Raw genomic sequence first — 15,545 nt, 5'->3', positions numbered from 1 at the left:
CCAATTGAAAGACAAGAAAGAAGCCGATGAATTTAAAGAATACATCAAAGAATCACTGTATTCTCAAACGCAGTTGAACGAATTGTGTTGCCTGCATGGAAGGAAATCTGAAAATGTATCTCGTGCATGCGATTTGATTGTTTATCACTTGAAAGAAAAAATTGATAATATATTGTGTTCGAACAATAAGGTACTTCATATTTATCCAGCATTTAAAGTCGAACAAGAAAACGAAATTATATTTGTGTTAACATTGAGTAAAACGACCGATATAGCCATTATATGCGATGCGGTTGCATATTCTGTAGAAATAAGGTTTCTCCACAAGTTTAGCAATGAATTGAATACATTAATGGATACGGTACAGGAAGAAGGTCATGGCATTTCACACGAATGTCAAAGGCCCATAGCAGTTGCCATTGGAAAATGGGCTAAACCCTTGCTCAAGGCTCATAAGTATTTGAGTGTCATCACAGCTTCTCCACTGAAATCTAGAAGAAATAATGACAAAGAGATTCTTCAATCGTTTGTGCGGGAACCTGAATGCTGCATCGTGTTCTGTGTTCATGCCAAGGACTTTATCTATATAAAGGATGATCCACTTCCGGCAAAATTGAATGGCATAAGTACAGACGTGATGGAAGGTGCTTTTGTTACCTTTGGACGTTTAGCGCATGAGTCACATGACACATTACCGATGGGATGTGAACTAGGAAGAGAGGAAAGCACAGATATTGGAACTCTTGGTGGCTTTATAGATCACCCAGAATATGGACTGTGTGGAATAACTAGCGGACACATATGTCTGGATCATGCGGAGTATGATGCTTGTGTAAAGAACAATGGACGGCTTATGTTAACACAATGGCCTGAAGGCAGTCGTGGGCGAAGAATGTTTCAACCTGCGAAACTTCGAAATGGCGTTGAGGTTGGTCAACTTGTGGAAGTACTTTATCAAGTGGGCAGTCATTTGGAATCAGGTTTCGATGTTGCGTTGTTCCAGATAGAAAACAAATATCCAGAAGACGGAAATTTTCCTGCTGAGAAAATTAACGGTAATATCATTAGCTAAATAATTTATTTATTATAAGCTAGCATTCCAGGAGTAATACATATTGCAAACAATTATATGGAAAATAAAACATTGCCGCTTTGCATCATAACAATACTTATCTTATACATGTTTCATATTTCAGACAAATAAATATTTTCAAACGATTAACATTTAAATGTAGGAAGATGAAATACAATACAATTATTGACGAAATATATGATTCAAACAGTGCAATGACAAGCGAAAAATTGTATTCGGTTAAATAACATTTGATTGAAGTAATGCCTCATTCAATGAATTTTAAAATACCCATATCATATTATCTGTATCTTTACTTATTACATTTGGAGAAAAGTGTAAATTAAAGACTTTATTTTGCCGTATTTTAAAGCTTTTTTACATAGTTTATAGCACGATAATTTGTGAATAGTCTTTTTGTTATTAGTCGAAAGAAATCCGTGAATTTGAACCGTGGGGTTCGCCAATAATATCGATTTTTGTGATGTTTATTCTGGATATTAAACAATTGGACAGTAGAGTTCGAAACTAATACATATGATGACGCATTCGAAGAATTCTGCTAATGATTGCCCTTTATTATTTGACAATGATTTTCTGGTTAAGGTTTTGCATATAAGCATACATATATCAATATCTCAGCAAATACTTGATGTACTGAATTGAGACTGAATACATCGGTACCTTCTTGACTAAATTTTATTTAATTTAAATTAATTGTTTTATGGATTTAAGGCAAATAATAGCAGTTTTTTTAACCAGATTTATGCAAATGCATCATGTTTAGCATTGAAACTTTATACAAGGGATTTTAACCATATAATCTACTTAACTAATCAAGTAAGATAACTCTGCCTTGCATGTGGTTTAAATTTTCCCCTTCTTTTATTCGATTCATGGTTGAAGTGTTGCATGTTAGCATAATTGTATCAGTCAATAACTCTTCATGTATTATATTGAAACTTTATACAATCACGTATGATAACTATGATAAGAATACTGGGAAAGAAGATCAATTTAGTAGCTTACTATTCTTTGTTATTACAGACAAATTGCGTGATGTAGGATATACGTTTAAGGGTGGAAACGTTTGTGGTTTGACCCGAGCAGCCGGCAAGCCTTTGTGGAAATTTGGGCGAACATCTGGATCAACAACAGGCAAAGCGAACCTTAAAACTCCAACAGCCGTAAAGGAAGCTCCTTTTTATTGGAAAACACCTGATAAATACCAGATTACACTAATGAACCAATTCGAGGTGTCTCCAATAGACATTGGTCAAAACAAGATGTTTGCTAACCACGGTGACTCAGGAGCTCTTGTGTTTATTGATGAAGACAAAGACGATTTAAAATGTGTTGGAATGGTGGCGGGAGGGGTAGGTGGTACCTCAATTGCTATTATATCCCCGATTTCTCCTATTCTTAAACATTGCAACGTCACAAAGTTTCATTCGTTTTACAACACTCCGAGACAAAATAGTGAAGCTATGCAGAGCCTGGAAAAAAGATTGGAACAAAGAATGGACACCATGTATTCACGGCTAGATCAGCGAATTGACGATAATTTTAGAAGACTATTTACAATGCTAGAGCAACAAAGCAATAAAGTTTCGAACACATCAAACCATGAAGAAAGGCCATCTACTCGAGAAATGGACACAAGCAGTAAAGAGTAAAGGACATATATATTAGACACTTGAGCAGCACGATCACTTACATCAAGTTACGGTTATTTAATATTATATTAAATTACATTCAGTAAAGGTAATCCAAACGTGTATTAGTACTTTCGATTATCAATAGTTGTTAAAAAATTTTGTTACTGGGCTTGTCTCCGTAGTCTGTACCATTTAAATAATTGATTTTAGTAAATATTGACGTACAACGGAAATGAGCTCCTGTTATGAACGCAGGTACATGTATTTTGTTTACAACAATTCAACGTTTTGCAGTATATTACCTTCTATGGTTTTTGATATATTTTATTCAGTTATATACAAACAACATTATAACCCAAGTCAAAAAAGGCGCTCCCCCTTAAACATGCTAAATTCATGTTTGCCGGAGCTTCAATATATCTACCGATTTATACCATTCTGCATCAAACATCATATCTGTGTTTTTTTCTGTCTTAAAACAACTTGGTCTTCTATCAAATGTTCACAATATTCATAATCTGGATGTTTCGGTTGTTAAAATTTGCTTAGCTTGGAATAACTTTATTCAGATTATTTTACGAGTCAGACTTCATGAGACTTATATATATCTTTACTGAATATGGTAAAAATGACATCTTCAGGAAATTTCAGCAATTCATTTCCCTAACATTACTTGTAATTAAAAGACTGTGTTGGTAATTCTATTTTTTCCCTATGCACTATTGTTATTGTGTTTCGGAAACAAAGAAAACATTCATCCATCTTCAGGAAATGTCAAAAATAACTTTCCCTTTGTTATAACAGGACTGTTTTGGTAATTTTAGATTGTTTTGCTCCATGCACAGTTTCTAATTGTGTCGCATCTTTTTACGAAGAAAGAAAATATTCATTCGTCGAAACATTCTTGACCTCGATAGTTTTACATACCTGACAGACGTCCGATAAATAATATTTCATAATATAAATATGTTGATATTAGTGGTAAATTTGAGTTAATAATACTAATGTGAAACACTACAGAAACAGGCTCAGTAGGCAAACGTTTAAACATAAGCCCCGTTAAATGGCAAACAAGAAAAATGGAACAACAGCACAAAACTCCACAAACAATACAGTGCATATATACTATATGAAAGATAGGAATGTCTAGCAAGGATTGTTAGGGACAGACTTGGAACGGTACATAATAATGATATTACATAAGACCTTTCTGTTTACACAACCCAAAAGTTAATCTTATCTAAAACAATTTCGAGTGATATATCTTTAATAAAGAAATGAAGACATTTTATATCAGAATTTTACTGAAACTCTTGTGTTTAAAAATGAGAAACTTATGAATACTGAGAATTTAAGACACCCTAATAGTTTTCGTTAACGCTACTGTATGGATAGTTGTATGGAATGCCTGTTAACACATTCATATATTGTTTTGTTTATTGTTCCTTTCAACTATAACTATAATTATTGGGGGGTTTTAACATTTATAATAGTGATTTGATTTGGAATGATTCTTTTTAAATTGTACAATGTAAAATGTGGCGTAATTGTGATCATACAAATTCAATTTTGGAATACCTCTCAATTTATATGAATGTATATTTTTTAGGAATAAAGCCCAAACTATTACAATGACTAGACTCAGTCGCTTTATTGAGATAGTTATTATTTGTTACTACCTGATCCATGTATTTATTGAAATCAATGAACAAAAGAAAACTGGACGTAACTGAATGCCTTACCTCTAGTAGAAAGAAATCGGTCTTTAACATTCGGTTCAAGCAACACAGGCAATCTAATCGGGGTTTGACTGTTTACACACTTCTCTATGAAAATGTAACTAAATGCCGCATGTAATTCGTAATAAGTGTGTGCCCATTCTCGATGACTTGATGTTTGTAAGTCTATATACATAGGTGCACGTATCTGAACTAACTGTTTATGTTTCCATTTTAATCGATATGCTAACAATGTATATTCTCTTTTTGGTATATCATGATAATGATAATATGATCGAAGCATTTGTTGTGCATGGGTACATCTTTTACTTGTATGAATTTTATATTTGTTGACAGTTTGACTGAATTAGTTTATGCCATCTTGATGAATATTCTTTGCTTTGGTTTACAATTAGTTTAAACTTACGTATTCACAATAATAGTGAAAGAAGTTACGACAAGTCATTACAAAAGTATATTAATCCCTCTCGTTGGCACGATGTTTCGCAATAAAGTGGTCATGTGCTGTGTGTGTGAGTGTGTGTGTGGGGGGGGGGGGTAGCCGGAACACCCGGGGAAAACCCACTTGTCCAGTTTGATGACCACGAATCACACTTATATTTGTTTTTGTATTCAAAGTACAAAATATATGTCGTAACATCACATGTAGTTGAGATTTTTCGTTTGTAACGTAATGGTTATTAATTAAAAAGTCAACTTAAGCGAATAGCAAAGAAAACTTTTATCGGCAGCCAATTGTATAAAACTGGTTAATTCTCTGGTCAAAATTAGAGAACGTTTTTTTTATTTGGTCCATATTTATCCAGTCATCACTATAAACCGATCGTAACTTTTGTAAGAACAAACGAACCATGATATATCAGTATCAATTGATCAAAGTTTTATACAAATGGCTGAGGATGTATTGATAGTGTTTTATATGTTAGATGTGTTGTCTATGCTAGGACATTACGTGCATAATCTTTGGTCAAATGTTGTATGTCTGCCTGTGGAAAATATGCTTATGCTTGTGATACTATTTGTAAAATATCATTGTCCAATGAGGTTAAATTCCCTAATAAACATATTATAAAAAACGTTCATTAATGATCGGTTCTGCTGTTCTATTTCTAAACTGAACATTTTTAAAAGCCTGTTTTGACGAGTCGTTCATTTATCGTGTGGAGGCCAGTTTCCTAGTTTATTTATGAAAACACTCATTCAAACTTTACAACAAAATCTGCGAACATCATCATATAGAACCCATTTAGCACACATCCACATGACAAACTTGTTTTGCATTAACTAGTAAAATAAACCCAACCACGTAAATGTCCCTGAGTAATCAACGCCTAAATATCTATTACTTGTCAACAAATAAACCTGGAACAATCTCAACTGTGGTCAGATATTAAAATCAAACTTCACACGCAAGTCAACCGCTGTTTTAACCCGGCCGAGTGTGACCTTTAAATGTACTTCCTAAAAGCAATATCAGAACAGAACAAAATGTTCGTTTTAATGTAAGATCACCAAACAAACAATTGTTCTATTTTTTTACAATCTGCATTGCGTGGACACGGGACTTACTGTTGATAGCAGCGTCAGTGAACACAGTGATTTGATGGGAATAAACTCCTGCTTTGGTGTATTTTGACCTGTAGTGACATTTTAGGATACATTCGGAAACTTGAACAAATTTCTTCAACTGGTCGCATGTTCAGGTGAAAATTATGGTTGCAGTTGAACGATTAGAGAGTAATCTGCATGTTTTTGTTGCAACTTTTCTTTTCGTTTGGGTACTTTTCTTGGCATGTTATTCGTACTCAAACATTTCGATGTCACTACATTTTGTACAGGACAACTGACAAAGCAGGGGTTCATTCCCATCAAATCACTGTGTCAGTGAATGGATAGGAGTGAATGGTTGTGACTAATGGTTCATGGATTAAACATACCACATGGCTATAACGTTAAGGAAATTGAAAGAACGCATGGCAATGAATCCGTGTGTGAGATTTCCAATAGGCAAAAACGTTCCTGGAATTATTTGCCAATGTTATTATAATCAACTGCAGATTTACTTGCATCAACTGCTGCTGGTAACTGTCGTACAAGAAACGTTTTACAACACTTCTATCAGGTGGAATTATTTAAATGTTTATTTTGTTTAAACAATATTTATGGTATATATGTACATTAAGCAAATGCAATACATAAATTACATTAAAACATAATAATTAAGGATTGAGGAGATAGCTTAGAGCTAATATTCATACCTCTCTCTTTAAATGTTTTTGGCTAAAATATGTACATTGTATGATACATTGCATTATAATAATGGATTTCAATGGGCTAGTCTTTTCACAGTTGTTATACTGTCGTATTTGTTCTTCAGTCCCTGGCAGTTACTGGCGTGCTTGTGGTCGATAGTAGTTTTATGTTGGTGTGCAGGCGTTCGATACTTTGTACATGCAGGCTTGCATGTGTTCGATACTGTCTTCATGCTGAAGTACTTGTGTTCTACAGTTTCTTCATGCTGGCGTGCTTGTTTTCTCTGCCTGCGCCCAACGCGTTAATGAACGACGGGGTCTTTGGTGGACACGCGTCGCTAATCTCCTTCATCTGTTAAAAAACAACAAAATTGTTGACTTGTCCATGTAGTGTTTTGCATTACAAAAACATGATAAGTCAATAAATGTACGATAATGACGATATATAATTAATCTACCCTGACTCGAAAAGCGGGTAATTTCAGCAAACTTAATATTTACCCTTTGATAAAAAAGATAAACGTTTGAATAGAGGGGATTGCATTTTCTTATGTCATATATTATCGTTTTATTCGATATACCTCTTTTTTATCAGTTTATCCAGAACAGCTTTCAACAAACATCATCCCCATATTATTGGTATTAATAGAGAAGTGACGTAGCTGCCGAAATTCGTACTATAGGATACTAAAGTGGTTGTTTAACCTGCAGACTGGCATGCATTTCTTATGTACTTAGACGTGGTATTTACTAGTATATATCGATTGTGTTGTAAGGTAGTATTCTGTGCACTGATTACTTGCACCCAGTCGTTCTGTCACATGTAGTGATCTTACTTTTTATACATAGGAATTTCGGATATGTTCTTAGTTTCGGACAATATATAGGGACATTCATCTGCTTTTTCTATTCGAATTTTCTTGAGTGATTAATGGAATGCATTTGAATACAATGTACATACACAAACACTTAAGTAGAAATAAACTTTCATAAATTTACGAAGATTTTGATCATTTTAGTACGATGTCATAAATTTTAAGTACTAAGCGCAGCGATAAATAGTTTTACTATTATTTTAACGCTTTATATTTATTAAAAAAACGTTCTGAATTAAATTTAAGACAGATTATTATTTGATCTTCCCTTCTTTATTTGCTCTATAAGGGGCCATGGGCTAATCTACGTCGTTCACTGACCAATTCTCTAGACTAGTTTGGGAAAGCAACATCTAACATGGGCCGTATCCCAACCCTAGTGTAAAATATTTATTGAAACGAGGTTTGTAAAGGAATCTTATACATCTACCTTCCCATGCAATATATTTATTCTACTTTTTTACCAATTTCACTTCGTATTATCTTAATTAAACTTTTTTGAAACAGTACCAAGTTTTAAGCAAGCTAAAATATTACAGGTTTTATGTCTAACAAATATCTTACGATATATATGTTCTCAATTATTCAACTTATAGATATTCCATGAGAGCTCTTATGATTATTCTCCTGCAATTTCCTGCAAAATTATAATAATTATTACCTCCTCCGGGGTAAGTTCCCAGCCGCCGGAAGCACCCATGTTATCTTCAAGTTGTTTAACGGAAGTACAGCCAATGATAACGGAAGACACCACATCCCTTTGGGTCAACCAGCGGAGCGTCACCTGGGCCACAGAGCGACCTGCGTGTTAGAAAATTAGTTAAAGAAATATATTAACGAGTGTATATATTAAAATATCTACGTACGTGACCGCCCAAGTAACAATATGCCAATATATATGTCCTGCTGTTTCAAGTTGAAAGCCCATATTTGTTTTGAATGCAAACAATTATTATCGTTAATTATCATAGCATAAGCTCCTACCTTTTTCCTAAATGCGATCCTCTCCATGATGGCGATAAGTTTCCAGTAGTCTTTCCGTTCCTTTACCTGGTCCCAAGGGCTCCATTGTATCTGTCCTTGCGTGGCGTTTTTTGACATATAGCCGGCCCGGCTTGACTTTGAGTCGCACGCTTGAATTTTCCCGTTAACATACCACTGTAAAGAAATATACATACTTCTGTTATAATTAACAGAATAAACAAAACTCCGTCTATCTATCTATCTTCTTTATTTCCTCCATTACTGAAGATATACAAGTTATGTACAAATTATTACAATAAACATATTATAAATGGAAGGGTTACATAATGTTTAAATAAAAAAACATGGTGATGTACAATGCAGCATACATGTAGTTAACACAATATGTGTACAGCTTTTGCGTGTCGGTCAGGTACATGCATTTACATATGTATACATGTATATATTTCTATAAACGTCAGCAACATGTCTTGCGTGCCCTACGCATTACCTTCCCTAAAGGGGAACTTTAACACAGTCGAAGATGAACTTAAATGATCGTTTGAGGAAAACAAGGTTTTCCACTTCATTCAACAGTGGTAAGATAGGTGCACCGAGGAGTCTTAGTAAAAAGAAAGTTCCATCTAGATGCAATAAGTCTGCTAGGAATTGCGTCCCAAAAACATGAATGTCACTTATAAATGACGTGCGTAATGTCGATGTCGCAACGCATACATGTACACTATGTACTAGCACATCTGTCATTGGAAAAGAACATTGATCGCAAATATTATGCTGGAGTTTGACGCTACGGCACCAATGTCTTGCAATAGTGTTCATTATACATCTGTATCCGCTGTGAAAACAGACTTTGTATACAATACATGGACGGACGTTTGGGTGAAGAACCCTAAAATATTGAAAACTGTCATCACAAAGAACACGCGAGTTCCACTCGCTCTCTTCAAACTGGTAAACAAAGGTCTTAACGTGGCTCTTCCAATTTGATTTGCATGGCAGCTTTGATGGTTTAACAATCACATCGTTAACAGTTGACTGTAAACCATATTTGCATAGGATAAAACATATATCAGGTACAGAGCCATACATGTGAGTTCTAACTTGTGATTAATATAATAGATACCTACGAATAAACAGATTTCTGCTAATGCAGTGGACATTTAAGCTTAGGAGTTTGTGCAAAAAACATAAGCTTTCTAATTTCAATGTCGCAACTGAACTTATGCAAGCCAACTATCGCTTCACACATATCAGATCTAGTCAATATCGTAAACCCCAGTATCTTTTTTACAATAAAGTGTTGAAATCTATTGACTAAGTTAGCATTTGTCGTAGACATGTTACACCAAAGTTCGCAACCATATAATGCTATTGGTTTGACAATTTTCTTATATAGATCTATAGAGATCAGTGGGTTGATTCCATGGGGACTAACTCCCTGCGCAGCCATGGAATAAAATGCGTTTCTCGCCTTCTGTAATTTTTCTTCAATGCGAGTGGTATATTTTAAATTATAGTCCTGCCTTATACCAAGGTGAATTACGTAGCTTGATTGTTCAATGTACATGTTTCCATAAAGTATTCAAATTGGTGGTGCAGTTCGTCATTTTGTAAAGACAACCGTGTTTGATTTCTTGACAATGACTTCAATTTTCCAGCTCTGGCTATATGTGTGTATACAATGTCTACTAGGCGTTGCAGATTAAGGGGAGTGACTGATACTAGTGAGATATCATCCGCAAACGATGGATTACCTCCCTTGACTGACATAACCATGCTTCCATAATTGCTTCGTTCAAGGTCGACGAGAAGTTGGTCGACGTAAACCAAATACAAAAATGTTGACAGGACCCCTCCTTGCCTAACAGAACGCAGAACGTCAAACGGCTCTGATTTATGTCCTTGCACTCTTATTACACATTTCAGGTCCTTGTACGAGCTTATTAAGAGTCTCAGAAATTTCCCAGTGTACCTTATTTTGCCTAACTTGAAGAAGAGTCTCATGTGCCAAACGGAATCAAAGGCAGCTTTCTGGTCCAAGCAGGCAAAGTAGGCATTGCTTCCATTTTCAATTTGATGGTAGATCGTCTCTTGAAGGTTAAACGAGGTAGTTATGCAACTGAGATCTTTTTGGAAACCTTGCTGCTGAGCTGATGGAAATTTTTGACTATGCACATTGGTGCTTGTATTTATCCTTGAAAGAAGCATCTTTTCAAACAATTTACAAAAACACGGAATTAATGAAATCGGCCGATAGCTGCTTGGATCTGTTTTTTCTTTTCCCTTTCCCTTGAAGAGTGGTACTAAAATGCTTGTTTTCCAAGTTCCCGGTACATTTTCATGGAATAGAATTGCGTTAAATAACCGTACTAGCGCTTCCTGGATGATTTGTCCACCCTGGCATGACGACCTAGACCCCACCCTAGCATGACAACCTAGACCCCACCCTGACATGACAACCTAGACCTACCCAGGCATGAGAACCTAGACCCCACCCTGCCATGACAACCTAGACCCCACCCTGCCATGACAATCTAGACCCCACCCTGACATGACAACCTAGACCCACCCTGGCATGACAACCTACACCTCATGCTAAAATGACAACCTAGACCCCACCCTGACATGACCACCTAGACCCCACCCTGGCATGACAACCTAGACCCCACCCTAACATGACAACCTAGGCCCCACCCTGATATGACAACCTAGACCCCACCCTGACATGACAACCTAGGCCCCACCCTGCCATGATAACCTAGAACCCACCCTGACATGACAACCTGGATCCCGCCCCGAAATGACATCCCTGACCTAGACCCCACCCTGACATGACCACCTAGACCCCACCCTGGCATGACAACCTAGACCCCACCCTGACATGACAACGTAGGCCCCACCCTGACATGACAACCTAGACCCCACCCTGACATGACAACCTAGGCCCCACCCTGCCATGATAACCTAGAACCCACCCTGACATGACAACCTGGACCCCGCCCCGATATGACAACCTAGACCCCAACCTGTCATGATAACCTATACCCATCCCTGGCATCACTTCAGGGTAATATAGACCCCATCCTGGCATGACAACCTAGACCATACCCTGATATAACAATCTAGACCCTACATGGCATTAGTATTAATCTTGCTTTTTCCTTATTTATAACTATATAATAAAAACAACATACATAGTTCAAGGTGGCTATTACTGGAGCTTTTTCCGATTCTGTCCAAATTGTCAGCAATATCCATCTCATTTTGTGCATTATTCTAAATATAAAAGGAATGCAAATGTTAAGTATTCATATTTAGAAACTAGTTAAACTATAAATGAATAATGAAATTGTCACCATTTATGACAATGCTTTCATAAAAGTAATTTTACCCTTTACACTACCAACCATGTTTTTTTTGCAGATTTTACTATGCGGCGCGTTATTTTCTTACAGCAGATGTTATATGTTAAATCGATTTTTCATGATACCCCAAAATATAAGCACATCGCAGGACACGTTCATTACTATTTTTTTACCCAGGCATCCCTGCTTCGAGGCAACGCTTAATGCGGCACGGCAAAGTGTTAATTAACAGTATCTAAGGTCCACATGTAGCTGTGTTTAAATCATACATTTAATAGTAATTAATTATTCACAAAAAGTATCTTTTTACACTTACTGCTTGTAGAATTGTACAATGCTCGCAGAGATTTTTTCAACTCACTTCTGTCTGTATCAAGCTCCTGAAAGCAAAAGAATGTTCTAACTAAGTTCCAGGACTAAAATAGAATTTGACAAAAAATGCCAGTAAAGGTCATCAATATTAGACTTTTGATGTTCAAACAAGTCCCAATTCTTACATTTAGTGCTTGGCATTAAAACAAACTAACAAGCTCTGCTTTAGCCATACAACTGAGAAATTGAGCAATCCAAGCAAGCATTTTACCAGTGCAGAGCTTGATCTTATTTCAACAACTGAATGGCTTAAAAAGAAAAGTTTACTATTTTTTACATAAACCCTGTATTGATTTTCAGATGCTGATATATTCTTATACAGGAAAATGCATTTTCTTTTTTATCATTATTCTATTAAACTCAATTGATGTTTTAACTGATAACCAAAATGAAATTAATATGTTTCAGGAAAGTTTGTAGTGTGTGGGTGGAAATCAGCCCACTTTTCTTTAAGAATGTCAGATACAAAAGTGCCTGGATGAGCCTGACAGTTTAGTGGGGGGGGGAGTAGTGAATTGTGTGTTGTCAAAACACCCAACCAGTTGGTCAGAGCGCAGTTGGTCAGAGAGCAATGCTAGTGTTCCAGCAGTTGTGGGTTCAAATCCCAAACTGGGCGCACTTTTCCACCGAGGTTGACTTTACTCAGGGTTCCGCCAGGCCTTTATTTCGTAATTATCCTTTTGATTACCAATTATTAATTGTAATTCAGAAGCATGGGAGAAGAAAAGATGACACATATCATCCTCCCACTTATTTTAAATAAAATAAATCAATCTGAAAAGACACATTTGCATTCTCTTATTATTTAGCTGACCTGGCTGCCTTTGAAACGGTAAGTTGTTGAGGCTTTAAATACACCCACGTGCAGTCGCCTTACATGAAAAGATTAAGGTCATAGTATCAATTGTTTTAATCTTGATAATTTTACCTAACCTGTTACTGGCAATCACCTAGACCTCATAATTCATGAGCTCTTTTGTATTCCACCCTGTTTTACAAATTTTGGTATGATGTCAATGGTTTCAATATAAACAATTACAAATGAGTCGATATGGTTGGAATACTTGACAAATACCAAATATAAATGAAGAGAAACAAACCTTTTTCACAAATATAATTCAGTAAATCTGATTGTAGTAAGGAATTTGTATTTTAAAGCAGCAGAACTGTCAACTTGTTTAAAATACAGGAAACTGAACCATTTTGATATCTTAAATACAAAAATCTCTAGCTGGATGGGACAACCCTCCAAACCCTCTGCTAGGACATGTGTTCTGAGATTTCTAGTGGAAACATTGCTTTACTTGTGTCAGAAGTAAAAGGCAAGAGTGCCCTGGATGGGCCTGAAAAGTTAATTCAATAATTGGGGGGAATGAAGTCAGTGTGGGTGAGATAGAGCACTGTGCAAGTGTTCTGGAAGTGGTTGGTTCGAGCCCCACGCCAGGCACACTTTTCCTGCCAGGTTTACTCTAAATAGTATGTTTGATAACAGTAAAAAAATGACAATTGGTCTTTATGCACCAGTCAATTGTAACCACAGCCCTCCCTGGTCCAGGGGTATACCGGGGATAGCGTGGGAAAAGGGTCGTGTTTTTACCTTTCAGGTGTTCCTGCAGTGCCGGATGAGTGCGGTGGTTTTGTCTTTGCACAAAATATAACGGGGAATGGGCCTTACTTAGGGTCCCTGTGGTGCGGGGGCATTTGGCAGGGATTTTACCACCAGTTTGTCCCCGCAGGACGGCGATTTTACTCGGGGTTGGCTAGACTAAAAGTCAAATTCCCTGCTATTCCCCGGACCTGTTGGGGGGTGGAGGGCGTGGTTACAATTGACTGGTGCATTACTGTCTAAAAGACAATAGACCCTTACATTGTCTAATGTACAGTCATTAATGAAATCTTGCATATAAAACACAAGCTTTCAATTAATTGTAATAATCAGATCATGATATTCGCCGAGCCAGTTAGAACTCAGAAAAACTTTATATAACTCACTTCTAGTCCATATAATTGTACGTTAACGGATTTTTTTTAGATTTTTGATATGGCAAATCCTTCACGTACAAATTGTTTAGTATCAAAAGTGGGTAGTTGTTCCGATCAGGATTCCGGGTTAACGCATAAAGCGTCTATAAAATATCATAAAAACAAGAAATATTACCAGATAATGTTATTTTATATTAGTTCCGTACACAAAAAATAAATATCCAACTTATAATTATGAGTTTGACGGCTTTTCTTCATTTCATTCTGTCAAATGAAGGGCACCTGCAAGGCTTCAGGGCACAGTTTTTAATCGCTCGGAACATTTCGGCCAAGGCCGAGTTGTTACGGTTGTATTTCCGAGGTCTATCTCGATCGGAAGAGGCCGAATTATTACGATTGTATCGAGTTGTTCCCCTTCGCATAATTGTTGTCTGTGTCAGTCAACTTTCGTTTTATTGGAAAGGTAAACAACTTGTTTTAATGCATTAAATGCTTGTTTAGTGCAAAATAACATTTCACTTACATGGTAAAATATGAATATAAATCCTTATGGTCAATTTCAACCATAAAATACTTCACTTAAAACAATTACAATATTTTTAAAACACCCCCGTTTTTGCATATTCCCGTTTAGACGTTAGGGATTGGAAGAATCCCGTTTAACACGTCTATAATTTTAGGGTACATAGAATTAACGGAATCTCACTAACTACCAAAATCCACCGGAATCCCCTGCGAAATAACTTTAAATTTAAAACTTAATATTGTTTTACTTTATTTAAATGTTTGGAGGTGTTTTGATTACTTTACTACCCATTATATATCATTATGAGCGTATGTACGAACATATTATCTGAAAGGGAACGGGGATTCCGGTAGTTTTCATGTCAGTATACAACGACTATAATGAGTATAAGTCTGTATTTAAGGAATATGCAATAAACTGGCCGTTAAAAATTATAAACATATATCCATACACTAAAAGTGACAAGGATTCCGGTAGTTTGTCGGATTGCCGATTTCGAACATATAACCAAACTACCGGAATCCCCTGTGAGATACTAATAATTATCATATCCTAACACTGAAAGTTGACAAGGATTCCGGTACTTTACCGATGATAATGATATGACCGAACTACCGGAATCCCCTGTGAATTACTAAAATAACTAAATTTCAGTACTGTTTTAGTGCTTGCATATAGAATAAAGTAGAGTTTTTATTGTATATCATTTTACTAAAAGT

At 36.1% G+C, this 15,545-nt stretch overlaps 1 protein-coding gene across 1 annotated transcript; it reads left to right on the top strand.

Moving 5' to 3' along the window:
• The first annotated feature begins 352 nt into the window (after nt 1-352).
• On the top strand, nt 353-2,795 carry LOC128205938 (uncharacterized). Its single transcript, XM_052908003.1, has 2 exons — nt 353-1,055; nt 2,120-2,795. Exons 1-2 carry the CDS (start codon nt 353-355, stop codon nt 2,746-2,748), a joined length of 1,332 nt encoding a protein of 443 aa, XP_052763963.1. The 3' UTR covers nt 2,749-2,795.
• The last annotated feature ends 12,750 nt before the right edge of the window (nt 2,796-15,545 follow it).

The sequence above is a fragment of the Mya arenaria genome, chromosome 10 (genome assembly GCF_026914265.1).
Source record: "Mya arenaria isolate MELC-2E11 chromosome 10, ASM2691426v1".
NCBI lineage: Eukaryota > Metazoa > Mollusca > Bivalvia > Myida > Myidae > Mya > Mya arenaria.
This window is presented reverse-complemented; position numbering and strand designations above follow the sequence as displayed.